The sequence below is a fragment of the Rissa tridactyla genome, chromosome W, assembly GCF_028500815.1.
Source record: "Rissa tridactyla isolate bRisTri1 chromosome W, bRisTri1.patW.cur.20221130, whole genome shotgun sequence".
Lineage (NCBI taxonomy): Eukaryota > Metazoa > Chordata > Aves > Charadriiformes > Laridae > Rissa > Rissa tridactyla.
Genome location: NC_071496.1, coordinates 9,136,454 through 9,163,117, shown reverse-complemented (window position 1 = coordinate 9,163,117; position 26,664 = coordinate 9,136,454). Strand labels below are relative to the sequence as shown.

At 43.0% G+C, this 26,664-nt stretch overlaps 1 protein-coding gene across 1 annotated transcript in view; it reads left to right on the top strand.

Moving 5' to 3' along the window:
* Positions 1-26,664, top strand: part of LOC128901955 (probable global transcription activator SNF2L2) — a 187,753-nt gene that overhangs the window by 17,284 nt on the left and 143,805 nt on the right. Inside the window, exons 4-9 of the mRNA XM_054184156.1 lie at positions 1,528-1,629; positions 2,762-3,011; positions 19,336-19,462; positions 20,709-20,882; positions 21,116-21,289; positions 26,000-26,170. Coding sequence (XP_054040131.1) covers positions 1,528-1,629; positions 2,762-3,011; positions 19,336-19,462; positions 20,709-20,882; positions 21,116-21,289; positions 26,000-26,170 — 998 coding nt within the window. The remainder of the gene's footprint in view (positions 1-1,527; positions 1,630-2,761; positions 3,012-19,335; positions 19,463-20,708; positions 20,883-21,115; positions 21,290-25,999; positions 26,171-26,664) is intronic.

Here is a 26,664-nt window from a genome sequence, read left to right as displayed (position 1 = left end):
TTTCCATCAGGTCAGCCCCCAACCTGTCCTGGTGCAGGGGGTTATTCCTCCCCAGGTGCAAGACCCTACACTTGCCCTTGTTGAATTTCATAAGGTTCCTCTCTGCCCAACTCTCCAGCCTGTCCAGGTCTCTCCATATGGCGGCACAGCCTTCTGGTGTGTCAGCCACCCCCCCCAGCTTTGTGTCATCGGCAAACTTGCTGAGGGTGCCCTCTATCCCCTCATCCAGGTCATTGATGAATACATTGAAGAGGACTGGGCCCAGTACTGACCCCTGGGGAACACCACTCGTCACTGACCTCCAACTAGACTCTGTGCCCCTAATCACGACCCTCCGAGCTCTGTCTTTCAGCCAGTTCTCAATCCCCCCCACTGTCCATTCATCTAGCCCACTCTTCCTAAGCTTCCCTATGAGGATGTTATGGGAGACCGTGTCAAAAGCCTTGCTGAAGTCAAGGTAGACAATGTCCACTGCCCTCCCCTCATCCACCCAGCCAGTCATGCCATCATAGAAAGCTATCAGATTGGTCAAGCATGATTTCCCCTTGGTGAATCCATGCTCGCTACTACTGATGACCTTTTTTCCCTCTGCATGCTTAGAGATGGCATCCAGGATGAGCTGTTCCACCTTTCCAGGGATGGAGGTTTAAACAGCTTGCACCTGTTAAGTTTTCCCAACAAGTCCAATCCTAAGATCAATTTAATCGGGAGGGAAAGGAGGAGAGTTTTCTGTTGTTGAAGTTTGGTTTTGTTTGTAAGTTCATTAATTTGTATGATGATTGTCTTTCACTTTTCCCCTCCTTCACAACTTCAAGAAAATAAAGAAATAGTTTATCTAGCCATGTGGATATTATATGGATCCCACTGTGATATCTTAATAACAGTATTATGTGTGTATTTTTTGACTTTTCGTTACTTTCAACTTCAGACCTTTTAGGGCCTTTTCCCATGGGGAAAAAAATTCCAGTTTACTTAAAGGCAGTTTTAAATATTCTTTATTTATTTCTTTTGTCTTTTCCATTTTGTACATTTTTTTTAACCAAGGGCTATGAAAACGTGATCTTTGTTTTTAAAAATTAATCTCCTCCTGCTGTTTATTACTCTCTTGAAATAAGAATTCTGTGTTCATGATATCATAATATCCATCATACAAATGATTTTGGGCACAAAATTACCTTCAGATTAAAAAATATGGTGATTATTTTAAAGAGTTAACGATTTATGTAAACTGTTATTTATCTTTAGAAGCTGAGAGTAAAGATGATCCTGTTTTCTTCTAAAAATAATTTGAATAAGTGGTCACTTAATTTCAATGCATGTGGCTTTGTCATCAAGTATTTTAAAAGATGTGATTTTAATATAGCTCATTACATTATTTTTTTGCACAGTGGAATCCACTTAAATCTGTGTTTAATGCACAAAAGCTTATTTGAATAAATAGACTAGCATATTGGAATGCAGAGGGATTTTTTAATGTGTAGTAATGTTTTATATTTTATTAATTTTCTTTCCTTTGTTAAATTATAGGTATTGGGTCACATGCAATGAGTGGTCCTACAGCTGGCCCAGGTCCAGCTCCAGGAGTACCCGGACATATAGCTGCCATGACCCCTAAACCTTGGACAGAAGGTAGAAGGGAGTATAGCGGTAATTTTATAACATGCATACAGTTAAGGTTAAACTGTGTGGATAGGGATTGGGGAAAAGAGGCAGGAAAAAGCATAGGGAAATAAAAAGGTATAAAGAAGAAATGGTGTGACCTTTACTTTGCCTAGCACCTAAGTATCAAGGAGTTTTTTACCACTTATTCAGAGGTGAATGAGTTGACCAGATGAAATTATTGCAGCTGTTAGGCAACCTAAACATGAAGCACCCTCTACAATCAGAATTAAATATATAAGCTTGTTCCTTTTCCAGAGATTGATGCAGATCGTTGAATGCCAGATGGTCAGGATGCTGAATCTAAAGTGAAATTGATTACAAGACTACAGGCATATTGTGTAGTTGCATTTTTTAGCAATAAATTATTATGTTTCCTCAAACAATCAAGTGCTATCTTTATTGTTGCAGATGTCTGTTCTCAGTGACTCTCACATCTGTGTGCATGAGTGACTTCCTGACTTGTTAGAGTACTGAAACCTGTGCTGTTATCAGCAGGTGCTATATTCACGTTAACTGATGAGTTAGTTAACTTTCAAAATAATTAGAATGCTATAACATAAAAGAGTAATCAGATACCAAGTATTTCAGGTACATAAATATAATTAATTGGGAGTTGGGGGCAAAATGGAAGCTATTTATATTTGCCAGGTATATTTAAGTACTCTTGCTGAAATTTTAATACAGCTTACTGGTTCGCACAGAGAGTTGTAAAAGCAGGCCTACTCATGCTTCTAGTCAAATTGTGACTGTGGATGCATCCTTGAAAGTGGTATAAGGACAATGGACATATGAAGAGGCAGAATTTGGTCCTGCATTTATATGAAACTAGTTCTAGAGAGTTCTTACTAATGTTAGATTTACTTAAAAAACAGTGTGAATTAAAAAAAAGGGTGTTTCTATAAATTGATATGCACTTTTATTATTTTTGGATCCCTTTCTGCAATGTCTGTTTGAGTTTGTTTCTCTATAGGGAGGGAAGCCTAGTATTTTTCCTGATGAGTTTGAATGTTTGTCTTAGCTTCATGTTTTGACCTAAAAAATCATCTTAGATTTTTTACTGCATTCCATATTTCGTGTTATCATATTTCTTATGTTCTAGGCCAAGCCCCAGATATGAGTGTTCCTAATACACCACAAAAGCTCTCTGTACCACCTCCTAGTGGGAGGCCTTCTCCTGCCCACACTGCTTCCCAGCCTTCTGCAGCCATGCCTGGGCCCTCTGTACCACAGCCCACACCTGGACAGCCTTCACCTATTGTGCAGCTGCAGCAAAAACAGAATCGTATCAGCCCTATCCAGAAACCACAAGGGTTGGATCCAATTGAAATACTCCAGGAACGTGAATATAGGTAAAAGCTGAATAACAAGATTTAAATGCATATGCTTATTTTTTACTTTCTCAGTGGGCACTCTTGCAATCATCCCCTGTAATGTAGTGATCGTAGTTGAAATTGAGTTTCCATAGAGGGACCATGTCAAATACGAATGCAGACATCAAACCGTAAAGCATGATTTAATTTCAGCCCAAGTTCTGAATTAGCAAAGCATATTGGTAGTATCACTGCAAACCAGCTTAACTTTAAAATGGACTCAAGCACTTGTCTGGATTAGTGTGATATTTGGAAAGCTGCAAATAATAATAGCTATGAAATTAAAATCTTTGTAATCCACATGGAAACTATTTTAGTACAGAAAGTATTCAGAACCATAAACAAAAAGAAATTAGAAGGAAAAAAAAATGGCAATGAAAAGGCTGAAGACTAAGTGGCCAAAGCAAAAACTAATTTTGTATAATGATAAATGGGTTAGCTGGACTACCAAAGAATAGAGTATTTAGGAGGTGAAAGTGAAGATGAAAAATAGGATACCAGGAAGTATGGTCCATAAATGTTGAATTAGACTCCTAAGTAAGTACCCTAATTAAAAGGTGATTAGTACCCAGTAATATTCCTAGTAACACACAGAGGATCTAATCTCTTATGATTTTCTGTGGTTAGAAAGAAACTGTTCCCTCCCCTTACTGACACTATTATACAATTCCCCTTGAGGACTGTGGGGGGAAAAAGGTTGACTTGTATCTAAAGTACCAGACTCCCCATAGTGTATTTGCTTGATCTGAAATTATAATGCCTCTTCTTGTTGCTAAAACAGTGAGGGGGAAACAATATAGGGGGAAAGTAGACAAAAGATGGTAATGTCACTGAAAATGGGATTAAATGAATACTTGCTCTGCAAATGTGTTCTACCTTTTCAGATACAGGAGGGAGGGTAAGTGGCATGAACTTTTATATCGAGCATCCCAGGAAGGATATGGTATGATATCCAGAAACCAGGCCTTGATCCAGCAAAACACTTGTGGTTTTTACATAAGAGCATGCTTAAGTGCTTTTCTGACTTATAGTTGTGGTCATTCTGTCAGTCTCATAATTTTCACCTTAGTATGGAATGGCTGTAGCTATTTTGGTGTGTACAGTCATGATCTAACAGCTTTTTCAGAAAATCATAGAATCATAGAATGGTTTAGATTGGAAGGGACCTTAAAGATCATCTAGTTCCAACCCCCCTGCCCTGGGCAGGGACACCTCCCACTAGACCAGGCTGCTCAAAGCCCCATCCAGCCTGGCCTTGAACACCTCCAGGGATGGGACATCCACCACCTCTCTGGGCAACCTGTTCCAGTGTCTCACCACCCTCATAGTGAAAAATTTCTTCCTGATATCCAATCTAAATCTACCCTCTCCCAATTTGAAGCCATTACCCCTCATCCTATCACTACATGCCCTTGTAAAAAGTCCCTCTCCAGCTTTCTTGTAGGACCCTGGAAGGCTGCTATAAGGTCTCCCCGGAGCCTTCTCTTCCCCAGGCTGAACAACCCCAACTCTCTCAGCCTGTCTTCATAGCAGAGGTACTCCAGCCCTCTCATCATCTTTGTGGCCCTCCTCTGGACCCGTTCCAACAGGTCCATGTCCTTCTTGTGCTGAGGACTCCAGAGCTGGACACAGTATTCCAGGTGGGGTCTCACCAGAGCAGAGTAGAGGGGCAGAATCACCTCCCTTGACCTGCTGGCCACGCTTCTTTTGATGTAGCCCAGGATACGGTTGGCCTTCTGGTTTGCAAGCACACATTGACAGCTCATGTTGAGCTTCTCATCAACCATGAGGATGCACCATAATACAGTTTCACTGTTGCTCTGAATGAAGGTTCATAGCATTAACCTGAGCCAGCAATCATTTGGCCGGTATTGCATAAACTCATTTGTAACTGCCTCTGCCCTTCCAGCACTGCTCCACTGCTTCACTGTTTGTGCCAAATTTTATGACTTGAGGATATGCATAAATGGGGAAGGAAGGGGAGTGAGGGACAGCAGAAAATAACTGAGGTAGATCTACTTGACTATGTAGAAATTGGTTGCAGTCACAGCATATCCATTAGGTTCTGAATAGCTTGATCCCGGCAGGCTAAATAAGATGGAAGTTTGAGAGGGATTCTGGAATAGTAGAATTATTTTTGTAATGGCTGGCTAGTAATTCAAGCTTTTAAAATATTGAGGGTTGTTGGGAATTTGTTTTGTTTTGTATACCAAGGTACTTAGAACTTGTATAGATCTTTTAATTATGGTAATAGACTTAGCTTTAGTATAAGTAGAGTTAATATAACAGTATGAAGTATTCATGCCTTCTTAGTAAAATGGGAACAGAAGAAAGTTAATATAAACATTTGCATCCTGAAAACCCAGTGACGTTAGCAATATATTTGAAAAACTATTACTGTATAGTAAACGAGAGCTCCTTTTTTAATGAGAAAGCATTTTACTATGAAATAAATTTTTAAATAAAAATGGTGAATTATTCACATCTTCAAAAAATGATGCAAGATGCTTCAACAAATCCCATAATTCAGATATCTAGACCAAAAGTTTAAATTTTGTCATATTGCCTCGCTGTGGAGAAGTCTCTGCTTTAAATCTGATGCCACAATCTGTGGCCTCGAGCATGGTGTTTCTCAACTGAAGTTGTGAAGTCTGCTGCGTCACATTCACTTACTGCTAATTTATCTGCTATATAAGAAGTCAGTTGCTTGGTATTTGGCCATTCCTCTTTGTGTATATGCACCCTCATAAGTGATTAATAGTTTGCTTTTGGGGGAGATGCATATTTCTATACACCTAGTTGCATGCAGAGCATCTCATCTCTCTTGCCCGTCTCATCTGTCTCTTGTCCTTTCTCATCTCTCTCTCCCTCTTTTCTTGTATCTAACATCTATCTTGTCTCTCTTGTCTTGTCTCCTCTGTCCTCCCAGTCAGGGGAAGGGGTTCAGGAAGGAGGAGACAAATTGAACAGGTGAATGCCTGACTGCATAGCTGGTGCCATACTCAAGGTTTTGGCTCCTATGGTCATGGATCTACCTTTGAGAATCTGGGTCTGTTGGGAGCTGATGGGATTCACCTGACCAAGTGGGACAGGAGGGTCTTCGCTAACAAACTGGCCAGGCTTATAAGGAGAGCTTTTAGTCAGACTTATGAGAGCTTTAAACTAGATTTAAACTAGATTTATCAGGAGAAAGGGATGGAGTTTTGAGTAACAGAGAAGAGCCAGGGGCTGCTGATGTATTAGGAACCAATAGGAAACACCTGTGAAAAGCCTCTAAGGAATCAGGGTGTGTTACTCTAAAAAGGTAACACAGTTGACAGCCCAACTGAAATGCCTCTATGTGAATGCATGCAGAATAGGTAGCAAACAGGAGGAGCTGGAAGCCACTGTGCAGCTAGAAAGCTATGATCTAATTGCTATCACTGAAATGCAGTGGGATGAATCACACGCCTGGAGCACTGCAATCGATGGCTATAAAATGTTCAGAAGGGACAGGCAAGGAAGGAGGGACAGGGGGGTTGCCTTCTATGTAAAAAAAAAAGGACTGACTGCATAGAGCTGTCTTTGAAAAACAGTGATAAACAAGTTGAGAGCTTATGGGTAAAAATTAGGGGCCAAATCAACAAAGGAAATCTCGTGGTTGGTATTTACTACAGGCCACCCAATCAAGGTGGGCCTGTTGACGAAGCATTCTTATTTCAAGGAATCACAAACTTCTGTGGACCTGAACAAATATCCATTGCTTTTAATGGAACTCTTTCTTGCCAGAAGAGTAACCCTTCTTGATTTGGTGTTCAATCAGTATGGAAAACCTTACTGACCTAATTCTGCTTTCATTTTCTGTTCTCTTGAAGACACTAAATGAGTCTCCTGCAGTTAATGCAGTATTACATCCATTTTATTTTTTCAGGAATTTTAGATTCTTGTATCAGACTGTCTACTGTGCCTGACTGATATTAAGACAAAATTGAGCAGCACTTAAAATTACTAATACTAAGTTCAAATAAAAAAAAAATCAATTTTAAATCAGCTCCAAACATAATATTTTTGATGAAATTCTAATGTACCCTAATGCTTTCTGATACATTGACCCAAATACATATGTATGTAAAATAGACCTTTGTTCTTTCTATTGCATTCTTGCTGTCATGGATGTGCAGGTGCACTTTGCACAAAATGGTGTCAATAAGGGTATTTCTACTTTTGTCATCAGTTAATGTATGTATAATTCTCCATATCCTTGGAGAAACAGGTATTAAAGAGAGAGGAAAGCTTTCCTTAGGAGATGCTTCATTGTTCATAGACTCATAGAATTGTCGGGGTTGGAAGGGACCTGAAAGATCATCTAGTTCCAACCCCCCTGCCCTGGGCAGGGACATCTCCCACTAGATCAGGTTGCTCAGAGCCTCATCCAGCCTGGCCTTAAAAACTTCCAGGGATGGGGCCTCCACCACCTCTCTGGGCAACCTGTTCCAGTGTCTCACCACCCTCATGGTGAAGAACTGCTTCCTAACGTCCAGTCTGAATCGACCCATCTCTAGTTTTAATCCATTCCCTCTAGTCCTACCATTACGCAACATCCTAAAAAGTCCCTCCCCAGCTTTCTTGTAGGCCCCCTTAAGACACTGGTAGGCCACTATAAGGTCTCCTCGGAGCTTTCTGTTCTCCAGACTGAACAACCCCAACTCTCTGAGTCTGTCCTCATAGGAGAGGTGCTCCAGCCCTCTGATCATCCTCGTGGCCCTTCTCTGGACACGTTCCAGCACGTCCATATCTCTCTTGTAGTAGGGGCTCCAGAATTGGATGCAGTACTCCAGGTGGGGTCTCACGAGAGTGGAGTAGAGGGGGAGAATCACCTCCCTCGACCTGCTGGCCACGCTTCTCCTGATGCAGCCCAGGATACGATTGGCTTTCTGGGCCGCTGGTGCACACTGACGGCTCATGTTGAGCCTCTCGTCTACCAGCACCCCCAAGTCCTTTTCTTCAGGGCTGCTCTCAAGCCAGTCACTGCCCAGCCTATATCGGTGCTTGGGATTGCCCCAACCCAGATGGAGGACCTTGCACTTGGTCTTGTTGAACTTCCTGAGGTTGGCATGGGCCCACCTCTCCAGCCTGTCAAGGTCCCTCTGGATGGCATCCCTTCCCTCCAGCGTGTCAGCCACCCCACACAGCTTGGTGTCGTTGGCAAACTTGCTGAGGGTGCACTCTATGCCACTGTCCATGTCGCTGACGAAGATGTTAAACAAGACCGGTCCCAGTACTGATCCTTGAGGGACTCCACTTGTCACTGGCCTCCACTTGGACATGGACCCATTGACAGCCACTCTTTGGGTGCGGCCGTCAGGCCAGTTCTTTATCCACTGAATTGTCCGTCCATCAAACCCATATTTTATCAGCTTGGAGACCAGGATGTCATGCGGGACAGTGTCAAAGGCTTTGCTCAGGTCCAGGTAAATGATGTCATTTGCTCTCCCCTTGTCTATTGATGTTGTGACCTTCTCATAGAAGGCCACCAGGTTTGTCAGGCGCGGTTTGCCCTTGGTGAAGCCGTGTTGATTGTACCCAATCACCTCTTCGTTATTCTTCTGCCTCCAGGAGGATCTGCTCCATAATCTTACCAGGCACGGAGGTGAGACTGACTGGCCTATAGTTCCCTGGTTCCTCCTCCTTTCCCTTTTTGAAAATGGGGATTATGTTTCCCCTTTTCCAGTCAGTGGGGACCTCACCAGACTGCCATGACTTTTGGAATATAATAGAGAGCGGTTTAGCAACCTCATCCACCAGTTCCCTCAGTACCCGTGGGTGTATCCCATCAGGTCCCATGGACTTGTACGCTTTCAGGTTCATCAGATGGTCACGAACCTGATCTTCACTTACGATAGGCAGTTCTTTCCAACCCCTGCCATTGTCTTCTGTGACTCCGGGAGTGTGGCTGGAGCCCTTGCCAGTGAAGACTGAGGAAAAGAAGTCGTTGAGAACCTCGGCCTTCTCCATATCCCTTGTCACCAGTTCTCCCGTTCCCTTTCTGAGGGGGCACACACCCTCCCTAGTCTTGTTCTTACCATTAATGTACCTATAGAAATTTTTGCTGTTTCCCCTGATCTCTTTGTAGTCCTATATCCCTGCTATCCCACAGAAAACTTATTTTAAGGTCATTTTAACTAGAACATCTGCCTTGCTCTCACTGAGGGCAGATTACCAACTTTGGTTTACTATGTCACAGAAATAAAAGTGCAGGATTAATGGTTGCTGAGTACTGTGAATTGATGTAGCTTACTAAAAGAAAATTAGAAAAGTAGAGTTAGTGCCAGTCCAGTATTCAATAACCCTGAAAATTTCGTGTTGCTTGTCTGTTAATGCTGAAATCCAGTGATTGCCTGACACTAAATTGCCACGAGATATTGCAAGTAGACTATTCTAACTTCTAAAGGGTTTGGAAAAAAATATCTATATGGTTATATATAAATTGTAGCTTTATTGCCTGATAATGTAAACTGTATTATTACTTAGGTGTACAGGTGCTGTGGCAATATACATTACATTTTTAAGAATGCAAGAACTATCTCTCTTAATGATGAAACATATATCAGTTCTGTACCTGTTCTTATTTTACTGGATTCTTCTCCCATTTCTCCCCCCCCCCCCAATTTTTCCATTTATATTTAACATAGCCTTATGAAAGGAATTTATGATATTACTAAAATGAAATATTTCATTAAACAACTACTGTCTGCAAAAGAGGGGAAGAGATTTGCTTTATGGTTTGGAGGTTAGTTAAAGGTTGCAAATACCAACAAAGATCTGGGTTGCAAATACTGAAACTTTATTGTCCTTTCAAAAATCTGTATAACAGAAGAAAGCTTTTTAGGTTTGTTCAGGTTAATTTTGGTATCTTGTACTAAACCTGAGTCTAAGGCCTCCTGGCTTGTCTGTTTCTGGTTCCTTTCAAATTTCTGGCACTGTCTTTAGTGTTAGGTTCAGAACTAAGGCTTTTGAACCACTAATGATAATGAGCTAGGATGTATGAGGGGAGGTATTTCCAATAAAGTGTAAAAACTATTAATATAATTATTCACATCACTAAGAGAACCTAATATGTGCTATTCTAGATACTCAAGTTAAAGAAAAGTTAGTTGAAACCAGAACAAATATAGAGAGTTATCTTAGATGATGCAGAGAAAGGATGTTCTGGCTTAGTGACAAAAAAAAAAAGAAGTATATATAGCCTAACCAAGCAAAGGCTCAAAAAAACACGGTTGCTTTATATAATTATTCAGGTTGGAAGAGACCTGTAGAGAGCATCTAGTCCAACCTTCCTGCTCAAAGCAGGGCTAACTTAAAAGTTAGATCAGGTTGCTCAGAGCTTTGTCCAAGCAAATTTTGAAAGTCTCCAAAGATGGAGATCCCACAACCTCTCTGGGCCTGTTACAGTGCTGCTCTCATTGTGATTCTTTTTTTCCTTATGTCCAATCAGAATTCCCCTTATTTGCACCTGCTGTCTCATCCTTGCAGTGCACACCTCTGAGAAGTCTGGCAGTCTTTTCTGTAATTTCCCTGTAGGTAGTAGAAGAGGCTATACCAATGAGTACTTCTCAACTTTTAGGACATTAAAAGGTGCTGCTTTCCTTATTATATGTATATTTACATTAAAGAAGAAAGCATCAGTTCAGGAAAGAGCTAGTTAATGTAACAGACAGTTTGTACAAGAAAAAATGGTAATAAATAGACCAGGAAAAATTTAGTCTGGGAAATAGAAGATGATTTCTAGCTGTCAGAGGTACAGGGTTCTGGAACAGCTTTTCAGTGAGTATAATCTCTAGTTTTAAGATGGAGTTTCAGCAGCACATGAAAGGAAGTTCTATGGTGTGGCTAGCTGTGGCAGCAGGGGAATCTGAAGGCCCCCTCAAGTCCTATAGCCCTCAATGCAGAGGAGAATGGGACTAAAAACTGACATAACTTGGATATGGAGGGTAAGATTGGATACATGCATAGAAGACAAGAGTGGAGAGAGAACTAGCACAAGCAGTTAGCTGAGATAGGTTTGAGGAGATATGTCAGAGAAAAGAGACAAAATTAAGGAACAGACAGAAGTGTCTATACCCTCTAGAGAGTAATTCTCAACAAAGGAGTGCAACAAACATGACCAGCTAACAGGGATATTGTTAGTTAGAGGGAAGTTTGTGTCCGAAAGGGGCCAGAAACTCTGCTCAATAAAGTATGGGACCGCTTGAGGCTGCAGAACAGTGGTAGTGACGTGCCACAGGGCTTGGTCCCCAGCACTTGCTGGAGCAAGTACCCCTGGCACATCGGGGAGCTTGGCCCAGACACAGAGCCTTGGAGGAAAGATGCAGCTGCCCAGCTGCCCAGGTCTGTGGCTGCAGGGAGTGCCTGAGACCCCTCCCTGGGGCTGGGGGCAACAGTGGCCTAACTTGTGAGAAGCACTGAGCCACCAGGTGAAGGAGCTATGCAAGGAGGGGAGCAGGCTATGTAGCATCGGGGAGGATGAGCAGGAAATGGACAGGATCTTCACAGAGAATCTTCATAGAAAAGTGGAGGTACGGGGAATAGCTAAGAAGTGCCCACAGGGACAGCATGATGTGAAGGCCTTCACACTTCTTCCCACTAGCATGGCTAGTGGCCCGTTTTAAGTGACTGTACACAAACACATGCAGCATGGAAAATAAAAAGAAGGACTTAGAACTCCATGCATGGTCACAAAGGTCTGACCTCATTGTGTTTACTGATGTGTGCTGGGATAGCTCATGTGATTTGGAGTGCTGCAGTGGATACATAAAGCTCTTTAAGAAAAGAGCAGAAAAGCAAAACCCCACCTGGAGTTGAATCTGGAGAAGGATGTGAAGGACAACAAGAAAGGCTTCTACATGTATATCAACATCAACAACACACAGCCACTCCTTCACTCCCACCCCCCACCAAGCGGGACGGGAGAGAGACTAGGAAGAGCAAAAGAGAGAAAACTCGTGGGTTGAGATAAAGATAGTTTAATCAGTGAAGGAAAGAGGAAGAAGAAACAAACAAAACCCAAAAAGTGATGCAAAGGCAATCACTTGCCACCTTCCACAAGTAGACTGATGCCCAGCCAGTCCCTGAGCAATAGCTACCTTCCCAAACCACCCCAATCCCTCCATTTTATTGTTGAGCATGATGTTATACGCCATGAAATATCCCTTTGGTCAGTTTGCGTCAACTGTCCCAGCTGTGTCCCCTCCCAACTTCTTGTGCAACCCCAACCTAATCTCTGGGGGATGCAGAGTGGGAAAAAGAAAAGGCCTTGACACTGTGCTAGCACTGTTCAGCAACAGCCAAAACATGGGTGTGTTAACAACATTGTTTTGTTTTAGCCGCAAATTCAAAACACAGCACCATATGGGCTGCTATGAAGAAAGTTAACTCCATCCCAGCCAGACCCAGTAAAACATTCCATGGGGTGCAAACTAATGTTGCCCCAGATGCTGTCTAAGGCTAAGACATTGTGGTGGTCAGGGAATAGAACTTAAGGGCTCCATCCTTGGCAGCCATTCAAAAGAAAAATTAGAACTGCCATTGTTTACAAAGATGTACCTCAAGAAGCAGACAACTGTGTTTTTTGACCTAAATGTTCCAACCCTGATTATGAATAACATAGATGTCAAGATGATGTCTTGTGATGAAACTTCTATTTTTTAATCCACTTAATTTTAAAACTAAAGCTTTTTTATGTATGATGTTATGATATGCTAGATTAAGTTAAAAAAACCAACTGAGTTCCCTTATGTTAAGTAATGATATTATTTCATTGCAATAATGAAATATTTATCAAAGGAACTCTACCTCAGAAAGTAGGGAAAGCCAGCATAATATTTGATTCTTGAAATATTTTCATTAAACAAGGGTAGAGAAGGTGTAATTATTTTTTTTAATTTGTTTTGCAAGACTATTGAAGCTTTGCATCAGAAAACTCTAGTAACCCCAAAATAGATTGAATAGCAGGGCAGAAACATTGACATATTCTTCTTCTGCAGGGCACCATAATTAAAAAAGCAGCATGGTCTTCTGGTGTGATTTGACAGTACAGCTAAGGCAGTCTAATTGTTAGCTTTTGCCAAAAGAGGTAGTCCTGTCTCCTGTTTTTCCCTCTCCTTCCTGCTGACCCTTCCCACTGTCTCCCCATTGGCACTTCTCTGATGGTGATCCAGTTCAGGGAGCAAAACTGGTAGAAAGATACCCATACAAAATAGTGAATAGTGTTCTGCCCTATACACTTCACTGTGGAGTCACATGACCACAAAGGACAGTTGAAAGCAGGGGAGAAGTGTATGGGCCAGAAGGAAAACAAGGGAGGAAGCATAGTCCCTTTGGGCAGCAAATCACCATTAGATGGGAACCCGTCATCATCACTTCTTATATAGGTAAAGACCCTATTGTCATTATATTTCTGTGTAATTTGATTAAGAATCCCTGTTTAATGGCTTCTTTGAAATAATAAAAATTTTAATTGCTAAACTGGGTCACTGATTAATAGAAAATCTAAGGTATTCCAAGAAATCATGTTATATGTTGTTTTAAAATTGCTATCCCATCCCTGATGGGATGCACCCATGAGTGCTGAGGGAGCTGGCTGATGTCATTGCAAGGCCATTCTCAATAATCTTTGAAAGGTCATGGCGATTGGGAGAAGTGCCTGAGGAGGAAAGCCAATGTCACTCCTGTCTTCAAGAAGGGCAAGAAAGAGGACCCAGGGAACTACAGGCCAGTCAGCCTCACCTCCATCCCTGGGAAGGTGATGGAGCAGCAAAGCCTGGAACCCATTTCCAGGCACATGAAGGACAAGACAGTGATTAGGAGTAGTCAGCATGGATTTACCAAGGGGAGGTCATGCTTGACCAACTTGATAACTTTCTATGATGAGATGACTGGCTTAGTAGATGAGGGGAGAGCAGTGGATATTGTCTATGTAGACATCAGGAAGGCTTTTAACACTGTCTCCCATAACATCCTCATAGACAAGCTAATGAAGTATGGACTGGATGAAGAGACAGTGAGGTGGACCGAAAACTGGTTGAAGGGACGGGCTCAGAGGGTGGTGATGAGGGTAACACAGTGTTTAGTTGGAAGCTAGTAAAACACAGTGTACCCCAGGGTTAAGTACTGGGTCCAATCCTTTTTAACACCTTCATTAAAGACTTGTACAATGGGGCAATTTTCAGATGACCCAAACCTGGGAGGAGTGTCTGATACACCAGAGAGTTGTGCTGCTGTCCAGAGGGACCTGGACAGGCAGGAGAAATAGGGCAGAGAGGAATCTCACACAGTTCAACAAGAGGAGAGGAGGAACAACCCCATGCACCACTACACACTGGGGGTTACCCAACTGGAAAGCAGCTCTGCAGATAAGGACCTGGGGGTACTGGTGGACAAGAAGCTGACCATGAGCATCCAATGCACCCTCATGGCAAAGAAGGCCAACAGCATCCTGGGCTGCATTAGGAAGAGCATTGCCAGCAGGTCGAAGGAGGAGATCCTTCCCCTCTACTCAGCGCTGATGAGGCCGCACCTTGAATACTGTATCCAGTTCTGGGCTCCCCAGTACAAGATATGGACTTACTGGAGCAATTCCAGCAAAGGACCACAAAGATCATAGAATAGAATCATAGAATAGTTTGGGTTGGAAGGAACCTTTAATGATCATCTAGTCCAACCTGCCCTGCAATGAGCAGGGACATCTTCAACTAGATCAAGTTGCTCAGAGCCCCGTCCAACCCGACCTTGAATGTTTCCAGTGATGGGGCATCTACCATCTCTCTGGGCAACCTGTTGATGCAGTGAAATGCCGAAGTTAAGGCTCAATAGCCTTGGTGACTATTAAGCAGGTATTCTTTATTGCAGTGCCGGGCGCACAGGGGATTGATCCACCTAATGTGCACGACAACTGATTTAGTTGTATGGTTTAAATGCATACTACGTATGCATATTCATTAGCTTTCCAAGAAATTATTGCCTATTCATTAACTCATTATTACAGGTTACTGCCCACTCCTGCATGCGCACTAGAGTCTCTCGGTGGTCTTCAGAGACATCTGGTGGTCGTTTACTTCCTCCACTCCTCTTCATCATTGTGACTTCTGGGTCAACTGCAGGCCTTTACTTCTTTATTCTTGCTGGCGCATCAAAGGTGTTAGCTTTGACTAGTCTCTGCATTCCTCAGTAACCCTGGGCCCCTTGTTTTGAGAGATAAGCTTCTACTACAAGGTTATATTGTCCTAAAGCATTCTGTCTTAAAAAAATAGGAGATGAGTTCTGACATTTAGTACTACAACTGTTGCATCTGCTCTTTGTACAGCCTTAAGGCACCCAGTCTCTTAAATTAAGCTCCTACTCTAATTTACAGTTCTAATATATTAAGCCTCTACTTCAATTAGTTTACAGCTTTAATATATCAAACCCTACTTCACTGTTGCAATGATTCACCACCCTCATTGTAAAAAAGTTCTTCCTTTTATCTAGTTTAAATCTACCCACTTTTAGTTTAAAACCATTACCCCTTGTCCTATCGCAACAGGCCCTACTAAAAAGTCTGTCCACATCTTTCTTATAAGCCCCCTTTAGGTACCAAAAGGCTGCAATAAGGTCTCCCCAGAGCCTTCTCTTCTCCAACCCCAACTATCTCAGCCTGTCCTCATAGGAGAGGTGCTCCAGCCCTCTGATAATTTTTGTGACCTTCCTCTGGACCCTCTCCAACAGGTCCATGTCTTACCTGTGCTGAGGACTCCAGAGCTGGACGCAGTACTCCAGGTGGGGTCTCACCAGAGCGGAGTAGAGGGGGAGAATCACCTCCCCTGACCTGATGGCCATGCTTCTTTGTATGCAGTCCAGGGTATGGCTGGCCTTCTGGGCTGCGAGCACACATTGTCGGCTCACGTCCAACTTTTCATCCACCAGTACCCCCAAGTCCTTCTCCACAAGGCTGCTCTCAATCCCTTCATCCTCCAGACTGTATTGGTACTGGGGTTGCCTCGACCCAGGTTCAGGATCCTGCGTTTGGCTTTGTTGAACCTCATGAGGTTCATATGTGCCAACTTCTCAAGCCTGTCCAGGTCCCTCTGGATGGCATTCCATCCCTCAGGCATGTCAACCGCACCACTCAGCTTGGTGTCGTCTGCAAACTGGCTGAGGGTGCACTCGATCCCACTGTCTATGTCATTAATGAAGATATTAAACGGACCCCAGAGGGACACCACTCATCACTGATCTCCATCTGAACATTTAGCTCTTTACCACTACCCTCTGGATGGAACCATCCAACCAATTTCTCATCCACTGAACAGTCCACCCATCAAATCCATCTCTCTTCAATTCTGAGAGAAGGATGTTGTGGGGGACCGTGTCAAAGGCCTTACAGAAGTCCAGATAGATGACATCCATAGCTTTTCCCTTGTCCACTGATGTAGTCACTCCATCATAGAAGGCCACTAGGTTGTTCAGGCAAGATGACTGAGGGACTGGAGCACCTTTCATATGAGGAGAGGCTGAGAGAGCTTGGGCTCTTCAGCCTGGAGAAGGCTCAGGGGGGATGTGTTTAAATACTTGATGGGAGGGAGTAATGAAGAAGAGGGAGCCAGACTCTTCTCAGTAGTGTTCAGTGACAGGACAAGAGGTAATGGGCACAAATTAAAATACATGAAATTCCATCTGAACACCCCCAAAAATACTTTTTTACTGTGAGGGTGGTCAAACACTGGACCAGGTTGCCCAAAGAGGTTGTGGAGTCTCCATCCTTGGAGATATTTAAAATGTGACTGGACACAGTCCTGGGCAACTTGCTCTACGTAACCCTGCTTGAGCAGAATGGTTGGACTAGCTTATTTCAAGAGGTCCCTCCCAACCTAAATGATTATGTGATTCTGTGAAATAGAATTTATTTTTAAGATTAGAAAAATTGATAGCATTTTATTTTAATATACTTAAGGTGTGTAAAATCAACAAGCTCTTAAAATGAAAACAGGATAAAATGCAGAAACCTCTATTAAAAAAATAAGCTATTAAATTAAAGAGGAGATAGCAGGTTGTATGAGGAAACCTAAAATGCTGGAGAAAATCTCAGATATAAAAAATGGAATAATATATTAAATAATTTTTCTTTGTTAGTACCTAGGAAGACTCAAAATATATTATTCTCAAGTTTTGGGTAGGAGTACTGTTACAGAACAGGTACTTGTCTGCAGCTTTAAAAAATAATTACATTTTCCTTTTCAGATTACACATTGCTCAGTATGCATGTAGTTACTGTGAAATATTAATATTTTGATCTGTTAGCAAGTTATTTATCAGGATTTATAAATTATATGGTTATGCTAATAATGGATTTCTTATGTTTATTCTACTATAGTGGATAGGCGATAAGTAAATAACTGTGAACTTCTCTGTAGAAATGAGTAGGTTCAGTCATATAGTCCCTATAATCAGACTACCCACAGAAGAGTGTGTGTGTGCATGTGTAGACATGAACTTGTGTTCAGACACAAACTTGCTCTGTGATCTGTCTTCCAGCTGCGCATCTGGAACACTGAGTGTATGAGAGTGCCTGTGGCACTGTGCTACTGCTGTAGTGTGGTGTGGGGAAAGGGCAGGTGTAACGGGTTCTTTTTTAAAGATTCCAACATACAAACCAGAGCTCACACAAAGAAAAAGTTAACTCAGCTTTATTGCGAAGCCTTGCTAAGCAGTTCCCAAATGTCCCAAAAGTTACTTCAGAGAGTCTTACCACCCCATAGACCGTAGCAGCACCACTGAGCAGCAGGATAACAAGGAGCCCCATCGGTACGGCAGAGGAAGGCAGGCACAGCGCGGTCAGGGCATCCCCTGTATCTTCAAAGTGCGCTCATGTCTCTCTCTCCCTCTCCGGCCCCAGACAGCCCCCTTATATCCTGCACTGGATTGAGTGGAAAAGTACAGGCCAGAGTCGCTGCACGCGTGGCCAGCGCATGCAGTGAGCCTCACCAGACTCATGATCGGGCTTTGCTAACAGCAGCTGTCTGATACGTGACTACATTGTCGTACTCCCTTCTTCTTGTTTTCTTCTTCGAAGGTCAGGTTCTCATGGACACGCACAGAGTTTTTGCAGCAACAGTACTGAGGTCCTTTTTCTCGGCACGTATACTGGGTTTGGTTCAACTAGTAATTTTCCGTCATGTCTCACTCGGACCATCCTCTATTATCCCTTACACAGCAGGGGATGTACAAGGAAAGAATTATCTTAATGTGCAGAGAAGCAACACTAGAAGATGTTTTCTTTCTGCCTGCAGGCTAGTGCTGAAATCCTCATCACATGATAACATGTAAATATGCACCAGACACCTCTTCCTCATGTGTTCTGATGTTTTATACATTAGGAGAGTGAAAAATGGAGATGTGATGTAGAGATTAGATATGTTTCCATTCCTGTGCTTTGGGAGATTTTAATTGGGGGTGTGTGCATTTTTTACAAAAAGTATGTAGGAAATAGAGGCAGTGTGAGGAAGAGCTCTTATTTCTGATTCATTTGAACTTAAATGCAACTTTTGGACCACTTAAAATGTTGTGGTCTGTCATTTTGCTGCCTTGGCCAAATTTAGAGTTTGCAAATAAATATTTACTTGTAAATAAAAAAAAGCTCATAAAGATTATATAAATGTTAACTCTGTGATCTTGATTTTGAATGTGAAAAATAGAAGGAAATACATTTTTTCTGGCTTGTGTATTATTGTTGGTCTCTTGGATTTGTAAATGAATTAAGAATTCCATGAAGAAAGAGTGAAATAGAATCCAGTTTGTAGTCCAATAGCTATGTAAGTGCTATCATTTTATTGAAATTGTGACAACTTTAAGTTGTCACAATAAAGCAAGCAAGTAGAATTATGAATATTGTGAATATGTCATGTAAGAAAATTCTATTTGCGTATGGTAACTATTCTGACAACACCATGTGTTAAAGACATAAAATAGTACCCACCAAACAAACCTGCAGACAGAATGCTAAGAAATGTGAGTAAAATAAAATTTCCAAGATGCTATGCACACATATACTTTCTGTCCGAATTAAAAGAGGGGAAGAGGGGCAGAGGAGGATTTTCATTATTTGGCAATTTATTCTGTAAATGGAAAATTAAACCTTATTCTTCTCCATCTATACAAATGCCTGTTAGTTCAGAAACAGGTAGTAAAAGCCAACTAAGTACCTGAGGTAAATTGCCAAATTTTACTATATGCTGTTGATAACTACTGGCAGATTTTTCCCAGTATCTTTTCCAATCCTATATTTATTTAGGCTTCAGGCTCGAATTGCTCACAGAATCCAAGAACTGGAGAACTTGCCCGGCTCTTTGCCTCCTGATCTGCGAACCAAAGCTACAGTGGAGTTGAAGGCACTTAGGTTACTGAATTTCCAGCGCCAGGTAATGCCTTTTGCTGCAGGGAAGTTCTTGTAATGCTCACAGTCAAATGTGATGCTGTGGCATGGGATCAAATGTGATATTGTGGCATGTGTCAGATCTTACAGCAGCACTGACCTCAAACAGGAGATTTTGAACAAGAGCACGCTTGACTGATAAGAATTTCACAGAAATGTTTAACTTAGTATTTATTTTGCTTTATTACTGAATATGTACATGTGTTCTCTCTCCTGCCTGCTCCATCCTCCAATATAAATTGTAATCCTAGAATTGTGGTAGTTTTTAATGAAAATAATGGCAGTGGCACAAAGACACAAGAGAAGGACAGACTGCAAGCCCATTTTCAACACAAATCATAATAGATGTAATTTTCATGACACTATACTTGTCATGGGTCTTTTATTGGTGAGAGTTGAATGCTCTTATTGTTGTGTGTAGCATTTCTCTGTAATCTGTTTTCAGCATTCCCACTGTGACACACAGACTGTGAAAATTAAGCCTAACAAAAGCATGTCTAAGACACAAGTTAGATCTTGAATATATGTAACAGCATCTGAATTTCAGAAAGGGAGTCACAATGCCAGACCATTCTGGGCCCCTTGTCATTGGTTTGCCTGGTTGGCTTGGAAGCAGCAGAGATGTGATTTGTCAGGCCAAGCAAAAATAGTTCCTGTAAGAAGTCTTTGTACCATGTTATCTACATCTTCCTTCCCACTGCCCTTGCAATTCCTTTATAGCGAGACTTTGTCAGAGCTTAGTTGAAAAGTGGCAGGCTTTCCCTGCTTGTATTGCTGGGACTGTGGCTGTATTATTCCAAGCCTTCCCAATTTTCTACTCCCTATTCTGTTTCCCATGCAACTGACAATGAGAACAATTGTCACCTATGTTCAGCACCAATTCTACAAATGCATGTAATATCTGTTCTTTCATGCTTTACTTGAGTGGTGTAACATCTTGACTAGTGCCTTTCACACAAGCAGGACAGTCGTTTTCAGTAGGAAGGAAGGAAAAAAGTGATGTGCCATGTTGTTTGACTCTCTGTCATCCTACAGAGACTGAAGATTTATTTAGGGAGACAGACCTTTCTGCTACAATCAAGGAGTTGCAGAACTGTAATGGAAAGGGGAAAGGAAGCTGGGAGATCTCCTGCACCACTAAAATTTTACTTTACTGTATTACTAATTAAAGTTGTTCTTGTGTGTGTGAAAAATGGTTTTCTTTTGAACTGTTTCTTTTTTCTCACCGGTAGCTGAGACAAGAGGTAGTAGCCTGCATGCGTCGTGACACAATACTAGAGACAGCACTAAACTCCAAAGCCTACAAGAGAAGCAAGCGCCAGACTCTGAGGGAGGCCCGTATGACAGAAAAGCTTGAGAAGCAGCAGAAGATAGAACAAGAGAGGAAACGTAGACAGAAACACCAGGTATTTTAACTCCTATTAAGTGTTCTCCCAGACATGGAAATGCCATTCAGTTGATTGTTGCATCTTGTTATGATCATTGTCATTTTATGTTTTATTTACCTCTGGAGACTGAGGCACAAGAAAACAAGTTTATGCAATAAGCAAGCATAAAACTCTAAAATTACAACTCTTGTGTTCCTGATCTCAAATCTTGAGCTATCAAATCTCTGAATTAAATTGTTTTCTTTCTCTAGGAATATCTGAACAGCATATTGCAACATGCTAAAGATTTTAAAGAATACCACAGGTCATTGTCTGGGAAAATACAAAAAATTTCTAAAGGTGTGGCAACTTGGCATGCCAACACTGAACGTGAGCAGAAAAAGGAAACTGAGAGAATTGAGAAAGAAAGAATGAGAAGACTAATGGTAAGGAATGGGGGAAGGGGTATGACAAGTTTGGCTAAAATTACATACAGTCTGATGTACACCCTCAGGTGCTTATGTATTCTCTTTTCAGAATAAAATATCTTTAATTCAAGAAGTTTAAAAAGTATAAACCTAAAACTACTGGAGAGGAGTCCCTTGTATTTCTAATGATGGTAGTGAATTTGATAGTGTTCACTTTGAGCTATAGCTACTTTTTTCTTCAGATTTCTGATAATATATAATTGTCTTTTCTACAAGCTTAAAAACTTGTCATTCATGCGTATCACAGCCACTTTTGTATAACATCACTTAATCTCTTTGTCATATGTCAACAAGATTGCAGAGATATTCATTATTTACTATGAAAGTACTGTGTATTCTTTCTAGCTATTATAGTTTTGAAGACTACTTATGATTATCTTTTTATGGTATTACTCAGAAACTTTGTATTTGCACACATACATATCCAATACCAGTAAATATTTGCAGTTTTTTCCTGGGAACTAATGTCATAGAATCATAGAATCATAGACTGTGTTGGGTTGGAAGGGACCTTTAAAGGTCATCTAGTCCAACCCCCCTGCAGTCAGCAGGGACATCTTCAACTAGAGCAGGTTGCTCAGAGCCTCATCCAGCCTGGCCTTGAATGTCTCCAGGGATGGGGCCTCCACCACCTCTCTGGGCAACCTGTTCCAGTGCCTCCCCACCCTCAGTGTAAAGAACTTCTTCCTAATGTCTGATCTAAACCTGCCCTGCTCTAGTTTAAACCCATTGCCCCTCGTCCTATCGCTACATGCCCTTGCAAACAGCCCCTCCCCAGCTTTCTTGTAGGCCCCCTTCAGGGACTGGAAGGCCGCTATAAGGTCTCCCTGGAGCCTTCTCTTCTCCAGGCTGAACATTATAGTAAGCCACATGGGGTCAGTACTGGAACCAGTGCTGTTTAACATCTTTGTCGGCAACATGGACAGTGAGATCGAGTGCACCCTCAGCAAGTTTGCCGATGACATCAATCTGTGTGGCACGGTCAACACAATGGAGGGAAGGGATGCCATCCAGAGGGACCTGGACAGGCTGGAGAGGTGGGCCTGTATGAACCTCATGAAGTTCAACAAGGCCAAGTGCAAGGTCCTGCACCTGGGTAAGGGCAATCCCAGGCACAAATACAGGCTGGGCAGAGAATGGCTTGAGAGCAGCCCTGAGGAGAAGGACTTGGGGGTGCTGGTGGACAAGAACCTCAACATGAGCATGCGATGCGCACTTGTAGCCCAGAAAGCCAACCACATCCTGGGCTGCATCAAAAGAAGCGTGGCCAGCAGGGCAAGGGAGGTGATTCTGCCCCTCTACGCTGCTCTCGTGAAACCCCACCTGGAGTACTGCGTCCAGCTCTGGAGTCCTCAGCACAGGAAGGACATGGACCTCTTGGAATGGGTCCAGCGGAGGGCTACAAAGATGATGAGAGGGCTGGAGTACCTCTGCTATGAGGACAGGCTGAGAGAGTTGGGGTTGTTCAGCCTGGGGAAGAGAAGGCTCCGGGGAGACCTTATAGCAGCCTTCCAGGGTCCTACAAGAAAGCTGGAGAGGGACTTTTTACAAAGGGGGGGCCTACAGGAAGGATGGGGAGGGACTCTTTATCAGGGAGTGTTATGGTAGGACACGGGGTAATGGCTTCAAACTGAAGGATTTAGATTAGATATCAGGAAGAAATTCTTTACTGTGAGGGTGGTGAGGCACTGGAACAGGCTGCCCAGGGAAGCTGTGGATGCCCCATCCCTGGAAGTGTTCAAGGCCAGGCTGGATGGGGCTTTGAGCAGCCTGATCTAGTGGGAGGTGTCCCTGCCCAGGGCAGGGGGGTTGGAACTAGATGATCTTTCAGGTCCCTTCCAACCCGAACCATTCTGTGATTCTGTGATTCTGTGATTCTGCTTTGCAACTCCTGTACCCGTGCCTGTAGGATCGAAGTAGGTTGTCCATCCCACTTCCTCATGTCCTCCCGGTGGTCACGCAGGTAGAACCACAGGGTGCCTCATGGTGTGTACCCTCTGTACTCCCTCTCTTGAGTGGGGAAACGCCTGCTCCTAATAGTTGAGATGCTGGCCCGTGCAGGTGGGGAGTAGGACATATTCTCTTCAAGTTGCTGGACCTTCCGGGACAGTTTCTCCACAGCTGAGACAAGGGGGGAAGAGAGACTTTCTTCATATCGCCGGAGCCGGCCAGCCACCTCATCCACCGTTGGTCCCTCTTCACCTTTCCATTCCATTACTGCCAGTGAGTTGGCATATGATGATGGTGCGCTCCGTACAAACTTCTGCCACATGGGCCTTGTGCATCGCACCTCATCGGGGTCTGTGGGTAACTGTGCATTGTCCAGGTCATAATAAATCATCTCCCGCACGGCTAATTCTCTCAGGTCCTGGATACCTCTTTCCATGGTGGTCCACTTGCTTGGGTGACATACAACATCCTCACTGAAGGGGTACCTCTCCCTCACGCCTGACAGGAGTCTCCCCCAGAGGCTGAGGGCTTGGGTCTTCTTTCCAATCGCCTTGTCAATACCGCCTTCCCTAGACAGGGATCCCAGCTGCCTGGCCTCCCTACCCTCTAATTCCAGGCTACTGGCCCCGTTATCCCAGCACCGGAGCAGCCAGGTGACAATGTGCTCACCTGAAAGTTGGCTGAAATCTTTTCACATATCCCGCAGCTCACTCAAGGATAGGGATCGAGTAATTATCTCTGGTTCTGCCTCTTCCTCCTGTTCTCTTGATGGCCCTGGTTCATCATCATCTCTTACTAAGCGAACTGATTTCTTTGTGTACTTCTTCTTCTGTATGGGGGCAACTGATACTGGCACGGGTTGGTTCCCTGGGTCAGCTGCATCGGCTGTCACCAGGGTTGGAATAACCACATTGCCTGCCCCAGGGTTGCAGTAGCCGCAGTGTCTGTCGGTCTGGTTTCCATCTCTTCCCCCTGAGGGTGCTGCGTAACACTGAGCAGTGCCTGGTAGATACTGGCCAGGGCCCAGCACAGTGCGGTGAGTTGTGCCTCTCTGGAGCAGCCACAGCATTTTCCCTTCAGATATTCTACCACTTTATCAGGGTCCTGTAATTGTTCAGGGGTGAAGTCCCAGACCACTGGAGGTGAGAAGTTCTCTAGGTACCTGCCCGTGTCCTCCCACATGCCGTGCCACCCCTGACTATCCAGCCTCGGGGCAGATCTCTGGGTGGCAGTCTTAAATAGCTGTTTAACCCTAAACAAGACCTGGGACATATTCAAGAGACATAACATTAGGACCAGGCTGGTTTGAGCATCCCAAGGATATTCAAAATTCTCAAAAGTTGCCATACCTGACCTGAAGGAGAAAAGGGAGGCAAAAGAGCTGGGGAAAGTGTCCCCCCCTGTTTCCCCCACAGACTGGGTGTAATTATTAATAAATTCTGAGAGACGGTGCCCAATGTACGGACAGGACAGCAATACCCCCATCAACATCAACATCAACGCCCCAAACTAACTGCCTGAACAGTGATGTTATCATATTGTAAGCTGATATCGCACAGGACAGCAAAATGATAATCCTGATCCCTCTCCCAGAGGTGATAAACAGCATTGTGGGGAGTACATAAAACATGTAGGAATTTACATAACCCAGCCACGAGAACAAACTAAGCAACATGGTGACCAGCGACTATTTACCTAATATAATAAATGAACACAACAATTTTTTTTTAACAAGCTCTGGTCATATTTGTCGTTATCTCAACCCTTCGAGCCCCACGTTGGGCGCCAAAAAGGACTGTCGTGCTTTAGCCTCAGACGGCAACAAAGAACCACATGGCCTCTCTCTCAACCACCTCCCCCACACCCTCCCCCACCCACCGTGGGGGGAGAATCGGAAGGAAAAGACCAAAGCAGTTTAACAGAACAGCAAAGGGAACAAGAAAACAGCAACAACAACATGGATAGAGGAGGGTACAAACAGGATTATTTTACCACCGCTCACCGACTGGACCCAGGATGCCCCAGCCCGCTCCCAAGCAGTGACTTCCTGCCCCTCCCCCGGCAGCTCCCAGCTATGGACTGGGCATGGCTCACATGGGATGGAATATCTGTGTCCCTGCCAGAGCCTGGGGAAATGAACCTTATCCCTGCCGGAACCAGGACATATACACAAGTAATATTTCCTGCTATGCCCTAACAAGATACTTATGCAGTGCTGTAGGGATATGGGAATTGCTGAACTGACTCAGAGATGTGGCTGATCTGGTCTGATATCCTGTTTCTAACAGTGGCCAGCATCAGATTCTCCACAGGAAGATGAAACAACACCAGAGTAGATAGATGATGCATAATCTGTCCTAAGGAAAATTTATTGGTAACACCTGATGGATAAAGATTATTACTTATACTGGGTAAAGGACCAAATAAGAGTTAGGCATCTGGCTCCCATTATCTTTCTATGACAGTGAGGGATAAATGTACTTCATGCTTTTGAAAAATCTTCTCTGTAGGAGTCTTATCAGTTCCCTCAGTTTACCAGCATTGTAACTTGTCTGATATGCTGTTGTATAATTTTTTTCCATTCTCAGTCCTGTTGTAGAATGTCATCCCCTGCAAGAGTAGGAGATATTTAAGGTAACACATCATCATTGAGACTGCAATTGTAGGTTCTTCTTAGGAACACTTCTCTCATGGATGATGTTTGTCCTATATTGCTAGGCTGAAGATGAAGAAGGCTACCGTAAGTTGATTGACCAAAAGAAAGACAGACGCCTAGCCTACTTATTGCAGCAGACAGATGAGTATGTGGCTAATCTGACCAATCTGGTATGGGAGCACAAACAGGCACAAGCAGCCAAAGAGAAGAAAAAGAGGAGGAGAAGAAAGAAGGCAAGTAGCTAAAACTAACATTTTTATCCCACTTCCCCATCAAACCCCATTTTAACATTGGTAAATGCAGTGATCTCCAGTTGTCTTACAGAGATCAGAGTGTCTGAAATCTGCATTGCCAAATTCTTAGCATTGAATGAATTCATATTTCTCTGAAGTCTGCTGTAGGAAATACTGTATTTTTGCCATGCTGACATTATTCCAAAGATGGAAAGATTAGATTAGAAACCTGTGGGTTGTAAACATTTGAATTACTGATAAACTTCCTATAGGCAAAAATGGGCCAACCATGTAAATTAGGAATAAGTTATGAGAGTTCAAACTAGAGTATATCAGAAAAGGCTAGTATATTCAAGTGTAACATATAGAACTGCTTACTTAGACCTGTAGATTCTTAACTCAATTCCATATTTGGTTTGTAGGGCTGTTAGAAATAGCCAGAGAAAGAGAACTTTAATAGGTGTATTTTGTATAAATGGGTATTCTACAAGTAG